This window comes from Falco peregrinus, chromosome 1 (genome assembly GCF_023634155.1).
Source record: "Falco peregrinus isolate bFalPer1 chromosome 1, bFalPer1.pri, whole genome shotgun sequence".
Classification (NCBI taxonomy): domain Eukaryota; kingdom Metazoa; phylum Chordata; class Aves; order Falconiformes; family Falconidae; genus Falco; species Falco peregrinus.
The window spans coordinates 47,610,002-47,637,462 of NC_073721.1; the positions used below are offsets into that span (position 1 = coordinate 47,610,002).

At 38.9% G+C, this 27,461-nt stretch overlaps 1 protein-coding gene across 2 annotated transcripts; it reads right to left on the reverse strand.

The window, feature by feature from the left end:
* Positions 1 to 1,115: 1,115 nt before the first annotated feature.
* On the reverse strand, positions 1,116 to 26,701 carry QSOX2 (quiescin sulfhydryl oxidase 2). 2 transcript variants are annotated; one of them, XM_055812665.1, is made up of 12 exons: positions 26,441 to 26,701; positions 21,312 to 21,412; positions 20,029 to 20,077; positions 18,779 to 18,884; positions 18,499 to 18,589; positions 15,987 to 16,132; positions 15,223 to 15,366; positions 12,864 to 12,993; positions 10,475 to 10,597; positions 9,162 to 9,312; positions 4,827 to 5,015; positions 1,116 to 2,182 (listed from the first exon to the last, which is right to left on the reverse strand). In XM_055812665.1, the coding sequence occupies exons 1-12, from the start codon at positions 26,676 to 26,678 to the stop codon at positions 1,632 to 1,634; spliced, it is 2,019 nt and encodes a 672-aa protein (XP_055668640.1). In that variant the 5' UTR covers positions 26,679 to 26,701; the 3' UTR covers positions 1,116 to 1,631. The 2 variants fall into 2 exon arrangements, with proteins under 2 accessions (XP_055668640.1, XP_055668631.1); XM_055812656.1 differs by having other exon boundaries at positions 18,779 to 18,887.
* Between the last annotated feature and the right edge of the window lie 760 nt (positions 26,702 to 27,461).

Below are 27,461 nucleotides of genomic sequence, written 5' to 3' on the forward strand. Positions count from 1 at the left end.
GGGTTTATCATGGAAATAAGAGCAGGGCACACTAACAGTACAAATACAATGAATTGGCCAGGGACTATTTATTCCTTCTCATGTAATAGAAGAGCTAGCAAACGCTCAATTAAATTAAAAGTTGCAAATGTAGAATTGAAAGGAAAAGCCTTTTTATATAACATAAGTAATCTGTAGAACTCACTGCCACAAGAAAACATTGAGGCCAAAACCTATTAGGATTAACTAAAGATTAGGTAATGGATAACTAGAACATGCTCAATTACATTGGATAGGATTATAAACTTCACTATCCAGGACGTGAGTTATCCCCCACAGCTAGGATCACAAAGGAACTCCTACTCTGAACGGTAATTTTATAACTCTTCGTGGTTTCTTCCAGTTGCTGCCAGCCAGGACCCCAGCCAGCCCTGTGAAGGCAACTAACTGCTGCCGCGTCCCAGAATGGAGCGGCGCTCGGACTCAAGCGTTACTTAAACCCTTCTTGACCCAAACAGAGGAGCACTCCAGCAGAAGGGCAAGAGAAATGGGCTCTTCTCCCGAGTACTGTACAGACAACCTTACAGCTAGCACGGGATACTCCAGGTGAGCTCAGAACTGGAAATACCAAGTGAAGTGTTTAGCCCACCTTACAAGAAGATATATTGTAATGGAGTTATCCAACATCGTAAGAAACTTAGTATTTTCCAGATCTGTAAATGTGTCTGGCATGCTGCTGCACATCTCACTGTCCACTAAAAGCACTGTTTTGCTTTACTAGAGTTCACCAGAATTGGCTTCCACCTGGATAACACAATTAATTACTCAGCTACTTTTCTGGGTCACAAATGCGTAAGGCGAGTTATCTAACACTCCATTAACACATCCAATACAGGAGCAAGTAAAGCACCAGGTCCAAGCCTGTCCTTGCTTACGTCTAAACTCCATTAGTTAGACAACAGTGTTAGCAATCAGAATCAGGCTGCTTGTTGAGATACAAACTGCCCCAAAACTATCGTCCTAAGAGAGACATACACATCCTAGGCTGGAACACACAATGGAATGCAAGACTTACTTGAACATGTAGTGCTTTCTACTTCAAATATGCAGTGTAAATAACGTTTCAGAAAGTCACATAGGTTTAGAATTGATTTAATCAGAATAGAACTCTTGTTTCCTGAAAAAAATATCAGAATTCTTGCTTCCCCAAATGAAGCAGCCAAGGTAACAGCATAACCGTTCAGTACTCTGGCAGGTAAAATCAGCTCCAGATAAATTAAAATAAAACCCAAGACCCTGACTGGAAGTACACAAAACAATATCCAATTTCCTTCTAAAGCAGGCACAGTTGATTGCATAATGCAATGTTTACTCTGAAAATGAGTAAAGGATGTAGGTGGTAAGTCACGGAAAAATCTTAACTGAAAAATGCAATGCTTCCTTCAGTGGACATTTTATGATAGCACTGTGTGCCTCAGTTAAAGGTTAGGGTACTTACAGTGAGCTCCATACATTAAGCTAGAACACTTGTGAAATTACTTGGGTTTTGAAACAAGGAATACTGTATATAAAATCCCTGATCATAAATATTAAAGCTGTATCTGGTACTGAACAGCCATGTACAATGAAAACTTTGTTTCCAATTTAAACTTCTATACAGATGGACGGTAATACTTCACTTTCCACCGTTTAGATCTCATTCGGAAGAAAAAGTACATTATCATTAAAAATAAGGATGATGCTACATACAGGATGACACACAGACTCATGTCTATGTTTGAAAATCCAATCCCCAAGAAAGACACAGCTTGCTTCGCCTCTTTAATGTTAGCTGATCCACCTGCACCTTTGCCGCTATCTTTGACAGGTCCGTGATTTGCTATTAGCTTATTTAACACCTTAGATTCTGAATCTAGTATGTTTTCTTTATCCTGGACCTTATTCTCTCTGTTTCCACTCGGTTTCTTCAGCAGGCTTTTGTCTTTCACGTCTCTTGTATCTCCCTGTTCAGTTTCACTGGAGTCAGTCTGGCTTTCAGTGTATTTATACAGAATATTTTCACTTTTATAGTGATACTTCATGAACTGTAAAACTTGGGCTTCATTCCAGCTGTGTAATCCTTTAATTTCTTCATGACATGCAGGACAAATATCTGGAGTTGGCCACTGAACTTTGGGAAATTTTGGATCTTCAGTCAAATCACCTAATTGGGAGGAGAAAAAAATAAAAATATCAGAAGTGAACGAACTAGGAAAGCTGAACCATCAGACACTTCACTGGAAACCACAGAGAGTACTTTCCACTTATAAATAGTGAGACTGGCAAAAAAAGCCCACAACGCAATAATGTTTTTATTAAACTGAAGACAATCATGAACAAATTTGGAAACTCTTAAATTTCCTTATGGATGCATCAATTACGTTCCAAAGTATCACTTCCTCTTCCAAAACACACATGCTAAATCGTAATTATTTTCCTTTTCTCTCAGTAAAAGCTGTAGTGTTCGAATTCTAATACAAGATACTGCAATTGCTATGGTTTTAGAAGGCACGAAAACCTCACCATCTGGGCCTTTCAGGGGTTAATTTGAATTATGGTTCAAAACAAACTGCTCTTTTGCACTCAGTACTCTTTTAATCCTGAAGCCTGGTTTGCAGCAAGAAGCTTCAAGGCCGAAGAGTTGCAGATTTTTTTAGTGTTTCTGTATTATGAACCATTCTATTCTAAGCTTGCTTTTTCACAGCTTGCACTATTACTATAGAAAACTATTTTCAGTACTTTAAAACCATTACCGTATTTAAGATTTATTTTTCAGCTTGCTTGTTAGCATTTTATATATATATATATATATATATATATATATATAATGTTGTCTTCAACTAGATCCAATTTTAACATTTCAGCTGCCCATAGCTCTGGCCACCTTTCTGTCTTGATGGCAAAGAGCCGAATGCTACAGCTACTGTTGCACTTTGCTCTAAACCCCAACATTTTAAAATGTGGACGAAAATTATTTTTACAACAAAAATCTCTACCTGGTAAAAAAAACCAAAACAACTAGTTTATTTAGCTGATTTTTATTAGTACACTAATGCTTAAAGTATTTCAGAAATAGATTTTTATTTTATTATTTTTTATTATCCTTTTTAAAGGCAGAAAACTCCCCCATGATTTTGAGCAAAATCATGTTTAGGGATGCAAAGGATCCTTGAAAATATTTGTCTCCTTGATATTCAGAAGTAAGAGAGCAATTTGCATTTCAGATATCTTAAATACTCAGTAATCAATTTGTTTCAGTAGAGAAAGCAGAAACAAAACATCTTATGGTAAGATTACAGACAGAAAGCTTACTGTACTTCATGCTTTCCTGCCAAAGAGAAGAACGCTATAAATTCTGTACATTCTACAGCAACAGGAAAGAATTAAATAGGGCAGAACCATATAGAACAATCTCGTGACCCACACTTGAAGGCTGTGCCAAGGTGTTTTCATTGACCAGTCAAAGATCATTTCTCATTGAAAGCTATATATATTACCAGAAACACAGATGCAGCTTTTAAGGTTTAAAATCTATCACTGTCCCAAAGAGAAATTTTAGCAAACTTAAAAAGCGTAATTTAACATTATTATTTATTCCAGTACGTTTATACTTCTTACTAAAAGGGTATTTTAGCTGGCTGTTGCATCATCTAAATCAATATCCATGTGAGTTTTCCAATAACTTAATGTTCTAAATAAGTATATTGCTCCACTACTTAGCAAGTTCGAGTCAACAGGACTACCTTTTCCTGTGTTCAACCTGGCAATAGTAACAACCATTAGGGGATGTTTTTATTAAATATCTCAGAATTTACTATTTTTCTGCTTGGAGAAAAGGGGAAAACTGTTTATACTCACAACAGTATTTAATACTTCATAAAATTTGGGAATTCAGCATAACAATAATATAAACACAATATAGCATATTTAAATTGTAACTAATGTTACATTACACAGATCCATAACAGCAGACAGGGATTTAGTGCAAAGAGAAACCAATTTTCTTTAGTGCTTTAGTTACTTGATATCCCCATAACAGAACGGATTAAAAACAACCAGTATTCTAACGGTACTTTTAGTCTAACTGAAAACATAGCAATCTAGCAGGGGAACAGATTTTCTTCATTCAGTAATTTTATTTTATACAGCTGCTGATCTGCTAATAGTTTACGCTCTTTTATCCTGAGAAAATCTCTGGTTCAATTATCATTATTTTCTATACAGCATAGCTCCAGAACAAAATGAAGACAGGATTTCACATCTATTTAAACTGCTACAGAAAGATGTTTAAGTATTTTTATCCACTGATAAGTAGCTGAACTTTATTGCTCGTTTTTGAAAAGGCTTTGATTTGTACAGCAGAAAGACACTCCCATCAAGAAACAGGCGAAATCTCAGAAGAAACAGTATCTTTGAGAATGAACAAGTTTTTTCGTTATATATCCTAAAAGACACTATCCTTTAGTAACGCAGTTATATCGCAAGCGTGTGTTTCTCACTCAAAGTTAACATGATAGTCTTTAGTTATAGCTGATTGGGATGCTCCAGATTTTGCTCTATACACAAGTAGTATCTTTTCTTGTATGCTGATGTAAATACGGAGTCAGCCTTTTGAAGTCAGTATTTCATGAAAAAAAATGTCAAAAGCAGGAACAACAGTTGCTTTAGACGGTTGTTCTAAATTCATATTACGGAGCCTTGTTTGCATCTCCCTGTTCAATTATAAACCACGCTGTATAAAACGCTGTAGCCTTGTTTTTCAGACACAGCTACCTTTGGTGGGTTTTCCCAAGCATGGGCTTCCATACCTGCGAGCCTGTTGTTGACTACGTTGTGTTTCTCCCAGAGCCAGAGAACAGCCTCGTCCAAGGTTTTAATGGAATCCATGGACTCTTTAGCCATTTCTTCAAAATGCTGAGCACAAGCCCTGCACCCAAAAAAGTGCTGAATGTATCTTCGCATGATCTGAAGTACTGTTTGGGGACTGTCTTCAAGACCTAGGAAGACAGAAGGTAGATGCATTTAGCACCATCTAGACAAACAGCTTCAACATACACTTTAACACATGTAAAAGTGAACTGCAGGAAAAAGGAAATGGTGGTACCTTCTGGTTCCACGCAAATTTACACCTCCACCTTAGAGATAAGAAAGTAGCCACTTTTCTAATTCAAAGATATCCATAGCACATGTGCCATCATACAGAACCTAGATCTCAGTAAGCCACAAAGAGAGGGATTAAAAACTTCACACAGTTCTTAGAAGAAATACCCCTCCCCAACAAAATACATATATAATATTGTCACGAAGTAGTTGAGGTGAGACATTTAGAAACCAAATTACTTGTCAATAAATAATGTAGAGTTTAAAGTGATATCCAACAGTACGTTTCAAAACACAGCCTTTTGAAAGGTTGTCTGGGATATCAGGCACACCTACAGGGGAATGATTTCAAACGCAATGAAGCTCAAAAAATGCTAGGTGAGCAACAGGGTTATTAAAAATGCGAAGTAGCTATTTATACCGATACATACCAACACATCCAGCCTATACAACTGCGTTCAAAGTTACCCTGAACAACATGTTAAGATAAAGAGTTAAAGGTCAAGTGTTCCTTACAGTAAAATTTCTCCTTTCAAAGAATATCTTACAATCTGAGGGGGGAACAAACTTAGCTAAATGAAAATCAGACATTGATTATTATTTTCTTTTTCCAAAAGCCCATTATCAAGAGAACATTTTGAAATTGTTAAAACATGCCAAGACTACGCTGTCTATACTTCATACAGTTCTTCTGGAAGTAGAACAACTCCTACATCTTGCCCAATAACTAAATGAGTATTTCTGTTATGCATTCACCGTTTATCCACAGGCACTAAAGTTAGAGTGAACTCACTACTGAAAAACCCAGAGTCAAAATGCCCCTGATAAGTATTTCACAAGGTGCCTGTGATACCTGTTTGTCACTCCATAACTCTGAGGTATTACAGACTACCAGAATCTCATTACAGTTTTTAGTTCTATGGCTTTTTTGGCAGGCACTGAATGCAAACACATAATAGCTACTTAGCAATATTTGAACTTTGAAGAGAAACTCAGGAATTCCTCCTAAAATAAACACAAACACATTATTCTGTCTCTAACATTCACACTTTTATACTAAAGATAATGCAAAAGAGTAATTTTATTCAGAAGTAAGTTAAGGTCTTCATGGACTGAGAACTCTGTCCTGGGCCTTTACTGTGACTGCAGGTAGTCCCTACATCTGCAAGTGGCTTGAAAACCTGATATAATGTGTTGAAATCAAATCATTTCATCTCCGTCTCACAGGTCTTCTGATTCATGCTTAATTGACCTAGTAAATTATGCCAAAACGTATTTACAAATGTACTATACGTCACCACAAACACGCGCTTGTCAAACAACACACATTTTATGATGCAGATTGATTAAATTACTGACTCCTGCAGCTGAACACCTCTACCACGAGTTATTTACAATGCAGGTTTTGTAGGTTCTGTGGTAAAGGGTTACAGTACTTTGCTCGCTGTCCTGTTCTAGTAGTAACAAACTCTTTGGTAGCACATACGCCCTCTATATATGCATTGTTTTTTGGGGAAAAAAATCCTCAACAAAACCTATTCAAAACCATCATGGTACTTCTAAGTCATGTATACAAGAAACGCATGAAGACTGTCATAAACACCTTTAATTTAAACAACATGATATTCTTAAATATGGCAGCAAAAAGGAAGCCTTTAAAGCCAAAAAGAAATTATAAAAAGCAATCAATCTCTAGCCAGACATTCAATATCTGTGATTGAATAGGCATGTATAAATGAAAGATATGAGATTAAAGCAGATTAAATTACAGTATTAAAAGAAAGGCTGAAAAATAATTTTGGAAAGTTGAAATGAATTCGGGCAAAACAGTTTTACCACATATACTAAAATACATATTTAGAAAAAACCCAAACAACATACACAACAGAAGTAACTACTAGCAAATAACCTCTTCAGAGAGCATGAGAGATTCATACACAAATTTAATTGTATCTCTTCTCCTGTGTAAGGTTACACTCTTGAAAATTCATTTTCTGGGGAGGTCTTTCAAATTCAGCAAATCCACAAGCCTGTCTTATTCATGCCAATAGATCCTATTACCTAAAACCACATTTCATATAATTAAGCATGCTCGGGACTAGATTTCTCCAATGATTTTATATATCCTTGGATGTGAGCAGTTCTGTTCAGAGTTCCTTTGGATTCCCTCACGCTGATCCCACTGCAGGTTCAAATTACACCATTCAACATTAAAATGTGTCAAATAGAAACCAATAAAACCACTGTATCAAGAAAGCTATAGCAAGTTCACGCTGGCTGCCAGACTCCGCCAGCAAAGGAAACTATCAAGAAAAATACAGCTGCTTTAAAAAGAAAACAATTGCAAAATGGCTCATTTTGTTTTTCTTTTATCAGCTCAGAGATGAATCTTCTATTAACATCTGCCATGTATCATCGTGTAATCCCCCTTTTCTCTTTCCTCCCAAACTACTGCAATTCAGGGTAACCCTAATCTTTAAAGTGGACAAGAACCATAAAACCCTACCTGTGGTGGGAAGGATTAGGGAGTACATCATGCTTTTTAGTAGATGGGATTTAAACAAGCAATAAGGAGAGGAAAACCTCCCAAGACATAATCCGACGGTCTCAGACTGACCCAATTCTTTCGCCATAAGAAGTGATCATCACATATCTGTCCCGATTTAAATCGATGGTTAAGTGTGCCAAAGAGTTTTCAGGTTTTACAATGTATTTTTAACTTCAGACTGACTAGACCTCATGCTTGAAACATGGGAACAATTTAAGATGTAATTCTGTAGAGTTAAACATTAAGAACATTTTTACATTTAATTAGTACACTTTTGGCAACTGGGACAAAAGGGCAAATTTAACTTATGCATGATCCTGGTGAACAGCTAAGACATCATTCAGTGCAAAACCCCCTCAAATTCACCAGGCAGAGAACAGTACTAAATGAAAGGGATTCAACCTACTGTCCCATGAGTAACAAACAAAACAAGACTCAAAAAAAGAGAGAAACAAAAATCAAGAGGATTATTAGCCATCCAAAAAAATCCCTGTTCTGCAGGAGATTCAATATTAGAGAACTGAGAGATTTTTGCTGTGATTGCAAGTAATGCTGAACAAATATATGTATCCATAATTTGAAATAATAAATTAATTTTTTATATACTCAGCAACTGTCGAAATGCAAATTTCTGAGTTTTATCATCTAGTAACAGTCCATCTGGAATTCTTAAATTCCTTGGAAAAGACATTAAAAAGGCTTTAAATGAAAATGAAATAGAACTATAACCAAACAAAGCACTGTCCGGGCAAGAATAAACCCATACAAAGGCCAGTATTTTAGCATCAGTAATTCTATTTCCATTGTGCAAGGAAAATAGATTATATATCCAGCACGTTCCTTAAATAGGAACCATCACGAGAATATTAACACTCTGCTTCACAAAATGCTGCAAGTCAAAAAATAAGCAATTTTACAGAGTGCTTGCCAAGTAGTATATCACTGCAGAGATTAATGAACACTAGTTACATTCGGCTGAAAAAAACACCCCAAACAGTCATAACATTTAAGTCATAGCATTTAAGAAATAACGTTACAGGAGGATTGGCTAATGGTTGCACATCTTTTATAGCCAGTAAACTGTATGGGTAAACCTCATTATTCTCAAATTAAATTAGCAGTGCAACCTCAGGTAATCCGAATTACCTTCATCCCTTTTCACACAGTTCAGAATTTCTTTGTTTGAAACTCTCTCCTTTTTCTGCTTTACTGCACACGTCTTTAGGGCTACATACTTTATTTACCACATTTCTGAACAAGGACAAATGGACAGCTTGCTTTGAAAGCCTTGCGGCTGCAGTACAGCTATGCTCTGACCCCTGCTGGCACTAGCCTGAAAGCTGAGCCTCGAAAGCCACTATCCACCAATTTATTCGTTGAAATATTTACACACACACGCACAAAAACCCTGCTCTCATCTTTTTGCCATTTTCCTATGGCACAGCAGAACTGCTGCAAGTATTTGCCTCGTCAAGTGCCTCACTTTGCTGCTTACCTGTATTTATCAAAGCTTTTGGTTGCAGTGCAGCTTGAACAGTTAGGGTATGAAACAGCTTCCAAAGGGAACAGGTATAACCTCTCAGCTCTGGTCTTGTACCCTGACATCCGACCCACTGAACTTTCTTAGTGAGGAATATCCCAGAAATCTGGGGAAAAAAAAAGTAAAAATAGTTAAGATATATGCAGGTTTGGGACCTAAATGCACTACTGAACATATCAGCAGTCACAGTTGATCCTACCTTGAAACTGAGATGAACCAAGGCTATAGCAAATGATTCTATAGAGTCACTTACTCTATAGAGGCACTTGTTGCTAATGAATTCATTAAACTTACAACAATCCTTAAGTCTGAGATACTCTGATGCACCATTGTAAAACTCATCCCTCTTGCAAACACATCACATGATATACAACGTACAACTGATGTCAAACCTACTAAAATGCACATCACACGTCTCATTAGCCTGACAGAATACATTAAGTAGCTTAACTTGTACAGGTTTTTTTAAGCACAGTATGTACACAACACACACACACACAAAAATACTACCGTAAACTCTGACAGAGCTACAGTTTCCCTGGGCACATTAAAAATTCCATATTACTCAGCAAGATTTACATGACTTACAGCAGCAAAGTCTTAACAGGCTAAGATGTAGAATTCATTATTATTTCTTCTTAAACCAAGGCCACTACTTGTTCATTGTATTTAAAATCCAGTGCAAGATTTTCATTTCTGAGACTTCTCTCTCTGCTTCCTAAAACACACAGGAGGTTTCCACTTCTCAGATAGCAATCCCATTTCATGGGAAGAAGGATCCATACTAACTTCTGTACACAGGTGGTCCTATCATGGTGCTTCGCATCACCAAAGTGAGATGGGATTCCTTTACTATGCCAGGAAATTGAAGAGTATTTGGGGAAACTCTTCAGGAATAACGCCCATTTCAGTGAGTAGATTTCCCATCACTTCAACTCTGACCTTCAAAAGAATCCTGCTGACAGCAGGCAGAGCAACTCAAAAATACCTGCTGGGAATCTTGCATAGTTTGAAGCTGATGTTAGGGAACACGTGTATGTTTGCAATTGCTTGCTCATTATAAAACTGAAACAGGATTGTTATTTCAATTCCCTCAATTCCTTCATGTGGATTTTTCTTCTGGTAATGATTTCACTTTATTTTCATTTTAACCTTCTTATAACTCCATTATGACTGGAGGGACCATCAGTAAGTGATGTCTTAGATTTATATAGAATCTTATCCTTTACTAATGCTGTATTTTATGCTGGGAACTAGTAACAGCTTACCCGCATTTTGTTGTTGACCAGATCTAGGATAGCATCATAAGGGATTTTGTCTAATGGAAGGCTCACCAGCCACTCTTGCAAGGTCTCTAACAACTTTACCACAGGCTGACGGCCAGGAAAAAGCTGAGGGGAGGAAAAAAACACAAAATGGGAAAGTAGAAAAAATACCCATATTTTAAAGCACAGGTCTCATCATCAGCAAGACACTTATTTTTTATCTAGATGTGCTTTTCCTGTCTTTTCTTCAGATTCTTTTATTATGAGCAAAGTAATTACTTGTTCTGCTTTCAATAAAAAGCCAGCTCACACTAACTTTTGCTACAAAATTTAATAAATTGCACACACAAAATGTTAACCAGTAAAATGAAGCTACTCAATAGGAGGCAGAAATGCTACAGAAGAACTTTTGACAGATTACACAGAATTTCACATTAAGGTAATTCTGTTCAGAATGAAGCATAAGACTTAAGGCTGAAATCATTCTCACTCTTCAAAGACTGATCACAAAGACTGATCACAAAAATTAGTTCTTATAAAACTTTTGTTCAGATTTCTGTAAATCTAGAAGTTGGTCATCTAGAAGAGCATTTTCCTTTTCATATGTGTAATAGTGATTCCCAAAGTGATTTGGAAATAGTGACTTCCTTAAGTAGATGTAGTATTTTGCTTTAATGATGGTTCTAATTACTGTAGAATTAAGTAGAGTATGCATACCATCCTCTAAGTACTCTTCCAGAGGGAGCAGCATTTCAACAGATGGGGAAATAAAGTCCCTGTATCTGTTACATTAAATACATAAAGCAATTTATGACATAACATGCTATACATATGCTAGTCATTCTGCAGCCTTTGTCCAACTATTGATAGTATCTCTAACTCTAGACTGCTTAATTGATACCATGCAAATGTAACAGGTAGGAACTGCCTTTTGCTAATTGTACAGCAGCTAACGCCAGGGGCCCTGGGCATTGTTTGAATTCGAAGACAACTCTTAAATAGTCTGCAAAAAACCAGCACTCCTCTGAACTACTGACTGCATACTATAATTACATTTACTGCTCTAGGACCCCCAGAATATCACACATTACTATCTAAAAGGCCACAGTTGCACAGTATCTCAGGTGGGCATTGGTCTCGTTGAGGATTCAAAAAACAATGGACTTCTGTATTGATCGCCAGTTTTTGATTTTTAGGTTTTTTTAAACTAATTCTACAACAAGGAAAATTTGCCAAGCAGGGAACCAGAGACCTCTGTGACTTTGGATTTATCATCACTATAAATGCTGTTAAACAGGAGGGTAGTATAAAAAGTTTCCTAACAGAAACAGCTGAGAATCATGAATGAGAACTATGAGGAAAGTGTTACGTGACAAGAAAATGGACAGCAGTCCCCACTTGGGTAATGGCAGTCTGGAGATGAGCGTGCAACTAAAAGAGAGCATTCTCCATTTATGCACTAATAGCCAGGGAAGCAAATGACATCAGCTGGCCACGAGCCATCAGCAAGAACAGAGGATGTTTTAGGGATAATATGATGGAAAGATTACCACTACACTTTCTTAAAGAAATGAGGCCAGCTAGAGATTTCTGGCCTCTGATGGCTGTGGCGGGGGCAAGAAACTGTCTGTCTGATTTTCAGATAAACCCAGATATCTGGAAATGTTCATATAGGCCTTATTATTCCCTTAAATAGCTATTGATTCACTTTCTTTAAAATAAAACAATGTGTTAGCTGCTCAGTAAGTAAATATAAACAGACATTGGTCATTTCAGTAGGTTGACAAAGTTATATTATTCCAATTTGTTCAAGTCAAATCACATTATATTACATATATTGTCCTTTCACTCAAATGTAATGTGTAAACATCTTTATTTTTTAAATACTCAATTATATTCATTACCTCAATTATTTTGAAATACTCAGTTAAACTCAATACCTCAATTATATTCAAAGTTTAGACAGAAGTTACAAATATCTCTAAATAGAACACCATTTATCAAGTATGCATTAACAAAATTCGAAAGTCAAGAATGAAAAACAAAGGGTTTTTTAATCCCACTCAGTTACAATAGCTACTTACCCTGAAAATCTGATAAATGGACTATATTTACAGGGTTTGTTCAATATGCTGCAGACTACTTAAGCTTTATTTAATTTCGAGCCCTCTAAGATTAAATTAAAATGCATCTCAGCCCTACAGGTATGTCAGAATGGGATAAATAACTCAAAAGTAACATTTAAAGAAACCCACAAAACTATTTTTTAAGCTAGTGAGGAAGCATATATTTAAACATTGTGAAAGACATTTTGAGAGACTTATGTCACATAATAAATTTTATGTTAGAACCACTTTATTCTTACAAATAATCAAAGACTAGAAGTGTATACCTTGGCAGAGACAGTAACAAAATCCTTGAAGGTCTTTAGCTCAGCTCCCTCAAGTGTCTTGTGCGTAGCAAGCTCTACCCTGAGCAGGTAATGCAATCCCGATTCAAGGTCAGCCATGTACAGCTTAGATCTGAAACACACATATATAATGTTATCAAGTGGCAGGTTTCTTTCGCTCATTTTCTCACCAGTCATAAAGGTAAAATTGATATATAGTAGGTGTCATTAAAACCTCAACATTTGCCACTCTACAATGATTGCAGTATATCCTACACCAGTATGGGAAGACACAGCAGTTACTTCAGGTGCTCAGTATGGTGAATGTCAAGTCTAATGAGTTTCACCATACTCTTTTAAAAGAGTAATTTTGTGTCATTTTGTTCAGAGTTTAGACAAATGAAGCATAACCACACACACAGGATTTTTTTATATTTGACTAAACTTTTTTCTTGCCAGCCAGCTTTACCTTGTAACGAAATTATAGCCCTGACATTGTCAGCAAGGAAATAGCCAGTGTAAAGAAATTATAGCTTCTCCTCAGGACTGACCACAAACAGCAAAATTACATGCTATGAAAAAAGGGAGACTTTTCTTGAACAACAGCACATTATACACAGAGCAGGAGTGCAAGCAAGACTGAAAAATGTCCATGTTGGAAAGAACTGTATCTAGAAATCATAAAAACCAACCTCTACTCAGACATTCAATATCTGTGATTGAATTAGGCGTGCTAATAGGCATCCCGAATGCAGCAGTTTTACTGTAGGTTCTTTGCGTACAAGTTTAGCAGTCAATTTTAATCACAACAGCTCTTAAAACAGAATTAGGTACCTTACGACAGGTACAAGTAAAACATGTAAAACAAATGATTTTAAGAATTCCTCCTCACCACTGAACACCTTTACAACAAAACACAAGTACAAATGCATCGAGTAAATCACTCTACTTTCAACGCTTTTAGAGTACAGACTTCAGACAGTATGACACAGCAATGTAACTGAACAAACAGAAGTTCACATAGTAGAGTTAACACTTCCCCTAAGACTTCAGCAACACTATTATTTCCAAAAATAATTTAAAAAAATCATTCAAGAAACTGGCTGCCCCCATCTCCTAAATAACATGCAGGAAATAACGTATTAAAGTACAGAATAATCTATATTCTTAACTCAAACTGCAGACTTATTCTGAATTTTATCTCCTTAATTATTAATGTACTCACTTAAATTCTAAAAACCAGCAAAATTCTGCTTCAAGTTTCTTAAATAAAGAGACATCCATATGAATGCATGAGGTTCTCCCAAAGGATCCTATTTGGAAGATACTTGGACTGGAGATTCATATCAACAAGATTTTGTCTTGCTGGAAAGCAGCTCAATTTAACTAAAGTTGTTTTGGTAACAGAATGTTTCATATAAAGTATTTTATAATAGTAATTGAAAGAAGATGACACTAATAGTGTCTATGAAAGGCAAATAAGCACAAAATGAAAGCACTCAGTCCTGCATCTTTTCCATCTAAAGATGCTGAGGGATTAGCTCTCTGCAAAGCCTTTGCATCCTTTTCTCAAACAGACAAAGAGGGAAAGAGGGTGAAGATAAACCTTACTGGATTTGGTATGATAAACATCTTTTACAGTGACTTTAGTATTTCCTATTATACTTGCATTTGACAAGCACTTTTTAGTGGGCGCTGCTTCAGTATTACACATACAGGGAATTCTCATTTTCTACGTAAGTGTTAGAGCTTGTTATTTTACCATTTATTTTTTCAGGGACAGTGATTACTTGCTGAAGTTTTCCAACAATTCAAATTGGTGATCTAGATACTTCAGGTAATGGGTAATAAGTCCTTGGTATTTTTAATTCAATTGCATATTTAACAGTACTTTTGGAGAAAAACATTCCTTCCATAGCAGTGCCGACGGTTGCTGTTAAAAACAAAATACTGGCAGCCCTTGATAATTTCACCTCTGAATTGTCTGAAACACAGCTCACAGTTGTAAAGAAGTTGTAATCTTGATGCTGGAACTGAACTAATTTACAGGTGTTACTTGACTATACCGAAAAATGGATGAAGTTGAAGCAACAGCTGAAAGCTTTGCTCTCAACTTTGATGCCATAATTTCTCCAGTATTAAGCACAAACGCCTTAAATTTTACTCAGCGGAAGAATGCAGATTCAGTAGTGATCAGCCTAATTCAACTCAAGGTGCATCATCTGGGATGGAACGAAGTAAAATTTTGAACTGCACTAGAATTTGGTAATAAATGACAGCACAGCTTCCCATGCGGCAAGAAAAAACTGCAAGCAAATTTTAACAACCAAGAATTGATCTGAAAATCAAGGTTATCACTCACTTATCGAACTCTTTCCACACCTTGACTTCTGTACTCTCCTCTTTGTTTTCTTGAGCGGGTAGCTGAAGCGGCAGAAGAAGTTTTTTTCTTACACCTGGCAGTGACTTTAAATACGAGGAAAAGAAAGACCGTAGAGGCTTCAAACTGCATATAAATGGACAAAGTAAAGATTACTTTTAATCTCAGATTAAGTGAATAACCAAAGTAAATTAGTATATTTGTAAAATAAGATATTCACTTTGGTTTATGTTTTATAGCTCTAGTGAAGCATGTTATGTTTTGATACAAAGGGAAATGACATAATGTTCAGTTTAGGAATAGTAATAACAATCATTTGGATTAGTGGCTTAAAATTCCATTCAAAATAAGAACATAACACGTTCATCAAAAATCTCAGTTTGCCTTACACAGGCAATGTTCACATGGAACAAGAATTTTAACTTAGAAGCAAGGGGTTTTTGAGAACTTTGATGCTTCCTTAATTTTTTTTCCACTTCTAAAGTGTTTTCCTTTCAGAAGTATCACAGTAATAGGTTAAAGCCATAAACAGGGAACAGTTGTAAGCAAAAGCAGTATTAGGCCTCATTATTAATACAGGTAATGCACAACTTCAGCCAGTACAATGTATTGATTACATGCCATATCATTATCTATATGTAAAAGAAGGTGACAGAGTAAATTGCTTTGTATGAAAGGAAGCTATGGAAACTGTTTTTATAGCTTAAGTGAACCTCCTCTTTTTCCTCAGACACATAACTACTTACATGTTAATTAATCCATGGGACCCATTTGGATGCATCAGATAGCATGAAGGGACTGAGCTAATACCAAGTTTCTCAAGAAAGGGCTTATCAAAATTCAATGCTCTCTTTACAATGATGTTTTCATACTGGATCAAGTCTAAGATAACCTGGGTAATGAAAAGATGACATGAATTATGCATTGTTCGAGGAATATCCAATCCTGTAGGACAAGACACATAAATAGGTGAGGTGCATCATCCTTTAAGGGTATCATTAAGCTGTTCACCAAGGAAGTACATCTATGAGTATTCTGTGGACACTAACAATTTCAGTTAAAGATGATTTATTCTTCCCTGGAAATTATTACTCCTATCTTCCATTTTTCCCTTGGTCTATCTGAATCTTTGCCTTTTGAAGTCTAACATCTGAAGAAAACATGAGAATGAATGATAAAATGTCCTCATAAAGCTCAAAATAGCCCAGAGGATATTCCACAGGCACCAACCGGTTTATGCTTCATGTTATATATCTAAGAGTCCAAAGGCAAATTTTCAGGTAGTGAAGAAACATTGGTCCCACGACTTTATGGTATTCTGATGTCGAAGTCCTAGATGTCAATGACTTAGAAAACAATTAAGGGCTCCACAGGAGCTAAGGTTTTGCCTGGCAAGCCCTGCCAAATCAAGCTGTGTAGTCTGCGGTGTCACAGCACCCAGCTGTCTGTTCAGCTGTTTTTGTTTACCAACCCCGGAGCAGATACTCCATATAAGCATAGGTGCCTATATCTCAAGAGTTTCAGTTCACAGTCCAGCATCTGAGCTCAAACCAATCTTCATCAGCTGTTTAAACACAATGCTAGGCTTTCGCACTAGAGCGGCTAAGAGCGGGCACTGATTTCTTTGCAAAGTGTAACATTCAGCAAAGGGTGGAGGAGGCAGAAGAGTGCTAATATCAGGACATCTCAAAGATCTGCCAGGACTCAACTACCAAAGTTCTTTGCCAGCTACAGCCAAAGCTGCACCTAAAAATATGATGACTCAGATAAAAATAATGAAAATTTGCCCTTCAAAAAAAAAAAAAGCTTAAACACTCCTTTCTTCCCTTCTTAAATCATTCAAGATCCCACTGTTAAAGGCATCCTCTTTTGCCACTCTAACAGCCACAGTCCTCACATCCTTCCATTAGCCTATGCTCTTACACTACCATTTCAAATGTTTTATTCTTACCTACAAAGCCTTCCATGCTTCCACCTCTTCCTACATTTCTACTTCTCATTCTTTTACCCCTCCCTGCCTCTTCTCTATCTTTTTCCTGCTGTTAGTTTTCAGTTTCCACTACACCTTTCCCTTTCAGGTGAATATTATCTTTGCTACGTTTTCCCTCACTTTCAAACTTGTAAGTTAAGACAATCTTCCTTTCGTTAGTGATAAACTCATGGCCTTCCTTTCTTCAGCCATTGTAACTTCCATTAGCTTTGTCCATATTGTCTTATACTGTAAACTTGAAAACAATGTTATTTTCTATTTCACTAAATATTATTTTTTCGGAAAGCAGACTCCACTTTCTGTTAATCAGATGACACTCGGTCTTTCCCTAAAACAGCAGGGAATAAAATTAAAGCAAGTGTGATAAAAAGCTGAGGAACTTTATAATCATCACATTTCTTCTCTTCAGTAATGCCCACTTGTATCGACACAGCAGCTTCCAGAAAACAAATGTTTGGAAGCAGCCTGCTTCTCAAAGTGATTCTCACTTTTGGCAGCACACTCACCTCCACTTATGCAACTGGGCCATCTCAGCATCAAATCTAATTAGAAACATTTCACAGACATTGGATGTTTCTACACAGATTATGCCTAGATAATTATGCAATTTATTTTCTTTACTTATCCTAGATCTTGGCAGGAAGAGAAAAGTAACAGTTGTCTAAGCTAACAGCAGGCTCATTAGGTGGTGAAATGATGCCAAATCAAATATTTTATTGGGGGGGTGGGGGAAGCAAAAAACCAAAGACTTCCACTTCCTCAGTGCCTCAGAGCTATCAAAGTAATGTTATGCTATCACCTTAGTTTAGAATGTGATTTCCTAAAACCTATATGTGAAGAAAGAGAACCAGAGCATGTAATTATTATAAACAGTTGAAATCACAAAAGCTGCCCAGAAAAATGAATGTTATGAACTGTTCTCTAGCAGTAACAAAACATTAACATAATCTGACAGCATTTTTTGTTGTAATCTTCCAAATCTTGAGAGAAAAAAGAATTGTGGCAACAATGAAATTGATGAATTAATCTTCTATTAAAATGTGAATGGAAAAAGATAACATGACATCACATTCATTTGTAAGCAAGTTGCTCTGTGTGTCTACATACAACAGCCTTGTATAATCTCTTGACTTTGTGATATCTCAAATATGCACGACCTGCCCTTTACGACCCCTTAATTCAGTCCTATAATCAGAAAATTTGTTGTTTGGCTAAGTAACAAAATTTAGCTCTGTTACAATAACATTCATTCATAGGTCATACATTACCTCTCGTCCAACGTAAGAGTTATTACTTTCAAACACAATGGCAGTATAATGATGGCTGTTCTTGTCAAAAAGAGAAGTAATATCACTGGACCTTTTAAGAAAAGAAAAGCTATTTAGCATAGGTAGAATGCAAGACACCCACTGTTATCGATGGAATTTCCTTTTACAATCTCATAGCAAACTGGTAAGAAAAAATGCTTACTTTGTCTTTAATAGGACCTTCTACATTTTATTTAACATAATAAGCATAGAGCAGCTGTATTTTAAACAAGGAACATACGAAACTGGATCCAATGGTGGGCAAGCAGGCGGTCTCAACTCTTGGGAATGGTTCTGTAAGAAGTCAATCATCATCTGACGAACTGTTTGCAGCTCTCGATCTGCTCCTGCTGAGTACAGGTTACAAAAAATTAGAACACTTCAGAAAACTGGGAAAAAAATGCCTCACGTACAGGTTTTCATACAATGTCATGCTTTTCTGTGTCAGGTTTTTGTTTTAAGTTTGGATGTAAAAACCAGGCTACTACTTGGCTGAAGAGCAGGGACTAAAGATTTAGTAGTAGAATTTCATTTTAACATGGAGATGAGATCATATGTAAAAGCTGTCAGTCCACCCCAAAATTAATAAAACCTCAAGACTTTTCCAAATCTAACCATCTGCCTGCCTTGCTGATTTTCCCTTCAAAAAATGCTTCATTAGAGATATGTGCTCATTTTCACAGTAGTTGGTGTGGGCAATTTCAGTAGCTTTTTTGCAATAAAGATATTAATCATACATTAAAAACTGCAGAGGTGTACCATTGTTACCAAACCTGCCAGCTGAGGTTACAAAACCAGGTTAACAATATGAGGAAATAAATGAAGTGTGGGAATATTTTATTTACTTTAAAAGAAGTAAAAAGCAGCAACTCTCACATGCCAAAAAGTAGCAGGTACAACTGCAGTCTGCTTCTACATTAAGGGTTAATGGTGCAGGTGGTCTCTCTTCTGACCTCTGGCCTTTTAAATGTTAATCCATTGAAAAAGACAACATTACTTTTGTCCCCAGACAAACCACCTCAAGCTGTGATCCTGTCAGACACACAGGATAAGCCTGTTTTCAGTTAGTCAGCATCTGAATAGGGGTTCTCCCAGTGAGATTCAGGATGCCTGGAAAGTGGCTGACAGATCAAAAAGCACCAGAGTCAGGATTGAGCAAATTGGATCTCACGCTGATGAGATGTGTGGTAGAAAAAGGCAATTTAAAAAAAATTATCTAGCCATTTGTGAAAGTTAAGAACTACATTTCAAAAAGATGAGGAATGTAAGTCCTAAGTTCTTGAACAAATGTTTTGCCTGTCTACAATTCTGCCTGACATTGCATTTTCATACAGTACTTGTAATACCATATCTTAAAGAGCCATTTAGTGTCCATCTCCTCTCTAGCTGTCTAAACTAATTGACAAGCAAAGGGATTGTGCTTATTGTGTGACACATTCCTGGCTGATAGAATAACTGCTTTGAGGATTTCTTACAGTAGGATATTCTTACCTTTGTAATTTTCTCCAGTAGTAAACTGCTTTGTAAATGCTTTGAAGTACTATGTGGGAGAAAAAAAAAAAAGTATTATTGCTTTGAAAATAACTCACTGTATCAGACAAAAGCTCAGTTTAGGAACAAAAATGGCTTTCAATTTCTAATTACAAAACATTTTTATCTACCTGTTCAGAAGACAGGTCTCTCTCTTAGCCTATGAGTTCCGAACACCTGCTTCTCAACTACATGATGGTAGCTCACATGTACCACTCAAAACTCTTCATATATATATATATATACAATAAAGCCAACTTTTAGAGGAAAAGTACCATAATGCATAATTCAATACTGTATATCGATCCACCACTGCAAACATTAACCCAAACACAAATTACCTGATTATCAAACCAGTACTACTGACTGCGATTATACTTAGAAAGCTATTCACATTTTCTTAACTCCCTCCAGTGGTTAAACAGGATATATTATGGAGCTTGACTGTCTTCTGCTATAAACAATAAAATAAAGATTCAATGTCGACAGTGCACTCCAATTTACACCCAAAACTTTAGAGATATAAAAAAACCCTGTTCTTTCTATCAGGGTAGAACATCAAAAATTCTACAGTGAAAAGTTTCCTCAATCCTCTCCACCCATCACATTCAGCTCATATTATGGCTAATAATGTGATTATACAGATTGACAAAGACAGAGAAGTTAAAAATTGCACTTAAGACCTGAAAATGAACAATGATAGATACTTTCAACAAACACAAGATCCCTTTTTTAAAAGCCAGTTTAAACAAAGTACGACATTAATTAGAAAAATAGTGGAGTCAATCAAAGGTATATTTTTAATTGGTCATGAAATCAACTGATTTCATGACACAATTTCAGTGCATTACCTTTACTTCCACAGACCAACTAATAATCATGAACACCTGAATTTGAAAAACATTTATACAAATTGTTATTATCTAATGAATATATTAAAACTAGGTGTTACATAAATGTAACAACATAGTACTTTCTAGAATGGTATCTTCTTTCAATAAGAATTTTTTCAGATTCAGAACTGAGGACTAAATTACTGCTATAAATAACTGCATCAGCTACTGCATTCATCAAGAACTCAAATTAATCTTTTATCAAGTCTGCAGTTTTCTCAGCAAAAGCCAAGTAGAAGTCCAGCTAAAGAACAGCTAGTCACATGTAACACGGTGCAAGCATCTTACTTACAGCTTTAATTACTATAAAGCATGCATCATTTACCTAAGGCAATATAATATGCCACTTACCCTAAAAGTTGGGTAATAGTGAATACCATATTCTTTGCACGTCTCATAGTTCTCCTCTTCCCCACAATCCAGCACACCAACTCTAATTGCAGATTCCCAGTCTGAAAACAAAGATATCTTTCAATTTTCAGCAGATTGTGGATCCCAGCTGATGGATTACCCTGCTTCCCATGGAAATCAACAGCTGAACTCCGTTAGATTCCAATGGCATAAAAATCAAGACCTCGGTCGATCCTCATTTGCTATTCATTTCTACCCTCAAGTGTAATACAGTCTACTGATTTTTAAAATAACTAAAACCTCCCTGTTTTCTTTAGCTGCATCAGTCTTTTCAATATACCTAAATAAGAAGCAACCCAACATACCATGTAGCAGTTCCAGAGCCGAAGACGTTTTATTGACTCCAGGAAGATGAAAGAGGAGCCAACCCAACGCTTACAACTTACCGGACTGTATTCCCTAGCTTTTCCCATTAGCTAAGCTCATAAAATAAAGCATGCAGAATATATATAACTGAATAAAATTAATCTAACAGTTACTCATCCACATGGTTGTCAATTACAAACCCATAAATTTGATGCATCATCTCGTATTATAGCTGTTCTAACAAGGACTCACTATTTACCGAACTTATAATTTTCTCAGAGGTCTCCAGAATTGCACATAACCCAAGACTAACATATTGTCTACTGAAAGCTGTCTTTATCTTTTAGTACTGTTCAGGAATACATTAGATATACCTCAAAAAAATATCTGAGTTTTAACCAGAGTGCTAAATAGTTGGGTTTGAACATCACTGTAAGTTTCCTTTATAAATGTTTCATAGCAATAACCACAAGAGTTCAAGTATTTCTATAAATATGCTTATATAACTTCAATAAAAGGTTTCACCTCATTTATAGCTTTTTCCTTCTCATTTTGCTAGGAACTTATCTTTTTGAGCCATGCTCCACTGCAGCAATCACTTTAAGGAAGAACCGCTCCAAAAGACTCCTTAGACAGTTACTTTTTAAAGCTAAGCTAAATCAAAACAGCTGTGGGCAGAATTTGAAGGTATACCACAATTCCCAAGTATCAATAAAATGTAAAAAGCACTAAAATTAAACTTGCTTTTATAGCAAAGAGCATGAAAGCTTCATCAAGTTCAAGATCTGATTGACAGCTGCATGCCTAGCTGTTTTTGAAATTTAGCTTGACCTTTATTTGTCTTTGGAGGAGGATGGGGCGCTCATGGAGAATTTCAGTTGCACTGAACATGCCAACAGCTGAACAGGCACCAGGAGTAACTACAAGCATGCTAGAGCAGATGGGCACGTATTCACAGGAGCACAAAAGATACAACAGTCTATTTCATCAAATAAAATGCAAAATAGAAAAAAAAAAAAAGTTTGGCTTCTGGGTATCTATCTCATTCAACTTTCACCACTCCTCCTCTTTTTTTCCACCTGTCTTGATCCTCCTCCATACAATGAATAGAAGCACTATGAACCTAATGCAAATAGCCTACTCACAACAATGCAAACCCATCTCTAGCTAAATACTTGGGTTAAAGAGCACCAGCTGGGATGTGTGCTGCTTAGCATTTGCTTCTGCTTAAAAAGGAGTTTTTCCTTTCTAAAGGATGTGAAAGTTGCCGGAGCACACAGCCTAGAATGCGTAAGTTTACAGTGGCACTGTAGCCTGGATTGTTTTTTAAATGCTGATGAATTTTAAATGAGCATTAGTATTTTTTAAATACTAACTCACAAACTATTCGAAAGGGGTAGATGAGTAATACCGTACTAACCAACACTATTTCCTGTTTATGTTAAACAAGTTCCAATGAGTGACATGAATGTATCCGACAAACTGGAAATCCAGCAGGTTGGTCAAACCTCCCACTTAGGAAATGCTAAAGAATACCGACATAGCAGTCACAGCGTATTACAAGGAAGATACTTTCTTTGATAAACCTCGTGTATTCCCTCTAGCAGGTAGATGCAATGCCATGTGTTATTTCCCATTATGAAGTTTCAGTCAGGGAGATGAGAGATGCATACAAGGAACCTCTCCCTGTGCATTACTTGGTTACACGCTGCTTCCTGAATAATGACAAGGTTTCTGCAGTTCCCCACCAAAGAAAGAACAATTTCTAGAAGGAAATCATTACTGCTAGATTTGGAACATCCAGAGGAGTGGATTGCTTCTGCATATAATTCAGCATTTGTTGTATATGGGATTTCCAAGGGTTTGTTACTTCCACACAGAAAATTACTACACATAATGCACACCTACAGGCACTTAGGTGGATAGATTCAATCATCTTTTAAGACAGAAAAAGTATAATTAACTATAATGGCCACTCTGGACACCACTGTAATAAGACTAAATGTGTGATTAGGAATGCAGCAGCAATGACTCCAAGCTTAAAGCCTGTTCCGAAAGAAGAGAGAGTACCAAATTCAAAACATACATTACACAAAAGCAAGCACCACTCCTATTTTTCAGGAGGATTATGTTCTGCTATGAAGTTTGCAATGACAATATTGCCAAGATTTAACTAATGAAAAATGAAATAAAAATTAAGTATATTAGAACAGACCTTTCATGGACAAAGTAGTTGTACTGATTTAACTGGACTACGTATCAAATTAGCAAATACAACACAGTGATCTAGGAGCCCTCCAATGTAGATGAATCTGCATCCTCAAAGACAGCTGTAATATCCCAGTAGATGAATACATGTTTTTGGAAAATAAATGCTGAGACAGCTTAAGTGGTTCAAACAGTTTAGGGGTGGTTTTTTTTTTGGATGAAGCTACCAACAAAAAGTGTGACTGTTCTCAGTCTCCTACTAAAATCCATTAATTCCAACTTTTAAATAAAAACATTTTGCTGACAAATAACACCAGAAGCCAATTGCATTTGCTGGTAGTGCCAATGTTCACAAACATAAAAATCCACTTTTTAAAGGAAAGTCTTCATAAAGACTCAATGGATTAAAGAATAAGCCTTTAGCTAATTATAGTAATACAAGTGCGTAACATCATTTGCAGTTACCATGACTGCAGATGAGAAAGAAAATACATATTTGAAGAAGTCATTACAAGTTACAAAAACATACTGCCTACAAAGGTATCACGCTGCTGTAGTTATATATAAACATGTCCCTGTCTTATTTTGACAAAAGCTCTAGACAGTTCAGACTCTTCATGATCTTCACTGCAGTGTTCAAACACCTACTTGTTTCTTACTTTTCTTCAAGAAAGAAGAAAATCTAATACTACTTTGGCCACAAGCAAATCAAATCAGAAGGTGAAAATGTTACGCAAAGAAAACAGAAAAAAGCTACTGCTTTTATAAACAAAAAACCCGATGCAAGTAAGAGGCCTTTGAAACGCTCTGAAACCATTACTGCTCTGTGTTTCTCAGTTCTGAGTTTCTGCTCGTCAGTCAGCAACCCTCAGCGTGTGACAAGTTCATCGGGACCTATTTTTGGGTAGGTCTCCATTTCCGTTTATCTAAACCCACGTATACCTAATGCTGCACCTGCATTTCTTGTTATTAATACTTTTCACATAAAAGGCTGCCAGAGAAAAGCCAGAGCTCCTCACTCCCTCTCAAACTGAAACCATGTGAATGTATTAGAACTGCTGTCTCCATCCTAGAAATGTCTCTTGGGTGAAATGCTAAATTTAGAGTAGTTTAAAAGCTTTTACACCACTATATTAAGCAAAACATTTCCTACAAATTTGACCTCAGCTCTTCTCCCCACCACAGGTATTGAATTTGCCTGACACCCGCGGGGCCTGTTTACTTCCTTACCTTAGATCTACAAACAAGAGTAAAACACTTCAGCACCCGCCAAGAAAACGGTGCAGGCTGTCACAGCAAGGCAGGTCTCCCTCAGCATAAACAGCGGAGGTCATCATTTCTTTTTGTCACTATTTGATAAACCTGAAAATCTGACTCTCACTTCACTTGATTTTTGTATTCTCTCCTGGTGATCCTTTTTGCTCTTCTAGTCCATTCACACTACACTGAATTTGCAAGATATAAATCAAAAACATGCACCGGCCTCTCCAGTACTGCAATATTTATTTTTCATTTAGCTTCTAGAACAGGCTAGTTTCTTTACAAAACATTCTGGAGATAAAGATCTCACCTCAAAGAGTTTAGTCTAAACATACCTCTCTCAGCACATCCACTCCCGCTGCAAGCAGAGACTCCCGTGCGTAAACCCGCAGCTGGATCGCTGCACGTGCGAGGCAGTGATGGTTTATCCCTGCATTCCTATGAAACCTTTAATTTGGGGACCGGCTACTATCACCCACGCTTCGTGGCGCCCTGTGGGCCACACTGGCACCAGAGAAGTGAGAAGAGGGATGATGCTCATCCACTGCAGCCCAGGCACAGCATGGCCACAAGTGGCACAGTACCACGGTGCTCATGGGTGCCAGGGCGCGCCAAGGGCCCGCCGTCACCCACGGGCGCCGGGGCGAGCCGAGGCCCCAGTGCCACCCACGGGCGCCGGGGCGAGCTGAGGCCCCGCCACCACCGCCCACAGGCACCGGGGCCAGCCGAGGCCCCACCATCACCGCCCACGGGCACCGGGGCCAGCCGAGGCCCCACCATCACCCATGGGCACCGGGGCCAGCCGAGGCCCCACCGTCACCCATGGGCACCGGGGCCAGCCGAGGCCCCACTGTCACCCATGGGCGCCGGGGCCAGCCGAGGCCCCAGTGCCATCCACGGGCGCCGGGGCCAGCCGAGGCCCCAGTGCCATCCACGGGCGCCGGGGCCAGCCGAGGCCCCAGTGCCACCCATGGGCGCCGGGGCCAGCCGAGGCCCTGCCGCCACCTCCACCCACGGGTGCCGGGGTTCTGATGCTGCCGAGCACCCCGCGGGTGACCAAGCACGTGTGCCGAGGCACGACGAGGCTCTGGTTCCGGCACTGACGCGGAGCCCGACGGCCGCGGCCCGGTGGACCAGGGGAGGCCGCGGGGGCGGAGGGCGGCGGGCCAGGCCCGCGGCAGCCCGGCCCCACGCCGGAGGGCTGCTGTGGAGAGCCGGGCGGCGGCGGTGAGCGCTCCCCGGGGACCAGGGACCGGCCTGAGCCCGCCGCGGGGGGGGCGGCGGCGGCGCCTCACCTTTGACGTCCCCCGCCAGGGCCCGCCAGGTGGGGGCGAAGGCGATGCAGTGGCCGCAGGACGAGCTGTAGAACTGCACCACCCAGGCGGCCGAGGAGTTGAGCAGCGCCTGCCGCACCGAGCCGGCCGCCAGCACGGTCAGCGGGTCCTCCCCCGCCCGGTAGAGCCGCGCCGCCGCCGCCGCCGCCAGCAGCAGGGCCAGCAGCGCCAGCCGCCCGCTGCCGCCCGCCGCCGCCATGTTGGGACGCCAGCGGCGCGCGGCGAGGGGCGGGGCGGGCCGCGCCATAGCAACGCGTCGGCCCTGGCGACGCGGCCTAGTGCCCGGGCGGCCGCCGCGCTGAGCCGTCCCCGCTCGGCGGCCTGAGGGGGCCGCAGGCCCGGGCCCGCTTCCCGCTGAGGCGAGCGGGGGTCCGTGTCCGAAGAGAGCGGGGTGGTGCCGCCCGGTACCCCCAGGGCCGCAGCGGGCACGGAGGCCGGCGCGGCCATCCCTCGGGGGGGGGGCGCGCCTGTCGGCAGCCGCCCCGCAGCGGCGCGCGGTCATGGAATCGTTTAGGTTGGATAAAGCCAGCAAATTGGGTTGGATAAAATTAAACCGCTGACCCGGTGCCACGGCCTCGCCCGGGAAGAATCCCTTGCTCCTTCTTGGTGCCCAGGTGTGTTGCCAAACCCGGTGACAGGGACACACCGAATAACCCCCTCGCCACAGCATTTAGAGCCGCGTTTCCCTCGGGGGATCTGAGGAAAAAAGGTTGAAACAACGGAGATGGCTTGGTGGACAGTTTCATGGTGCAGTCTATTATAGAAACCGAAATGTCAACGTCATGAAGCTTCTCACTGGGAAGAGATTAGAACAGCACAGCCATCCCAAAGCACGTCACTCCACGGGAAAGAGCCATTTCTCCTCAAAACTGGAGGTGCAATAAAAGACTGCACGTAGGATGCTGTGAGCAATAAAGAGGATGTTAGAAACCCTGCCCTTGTAGTAAATTCAGGTTGGTTGTGCACTAGTCATGGATTTTAG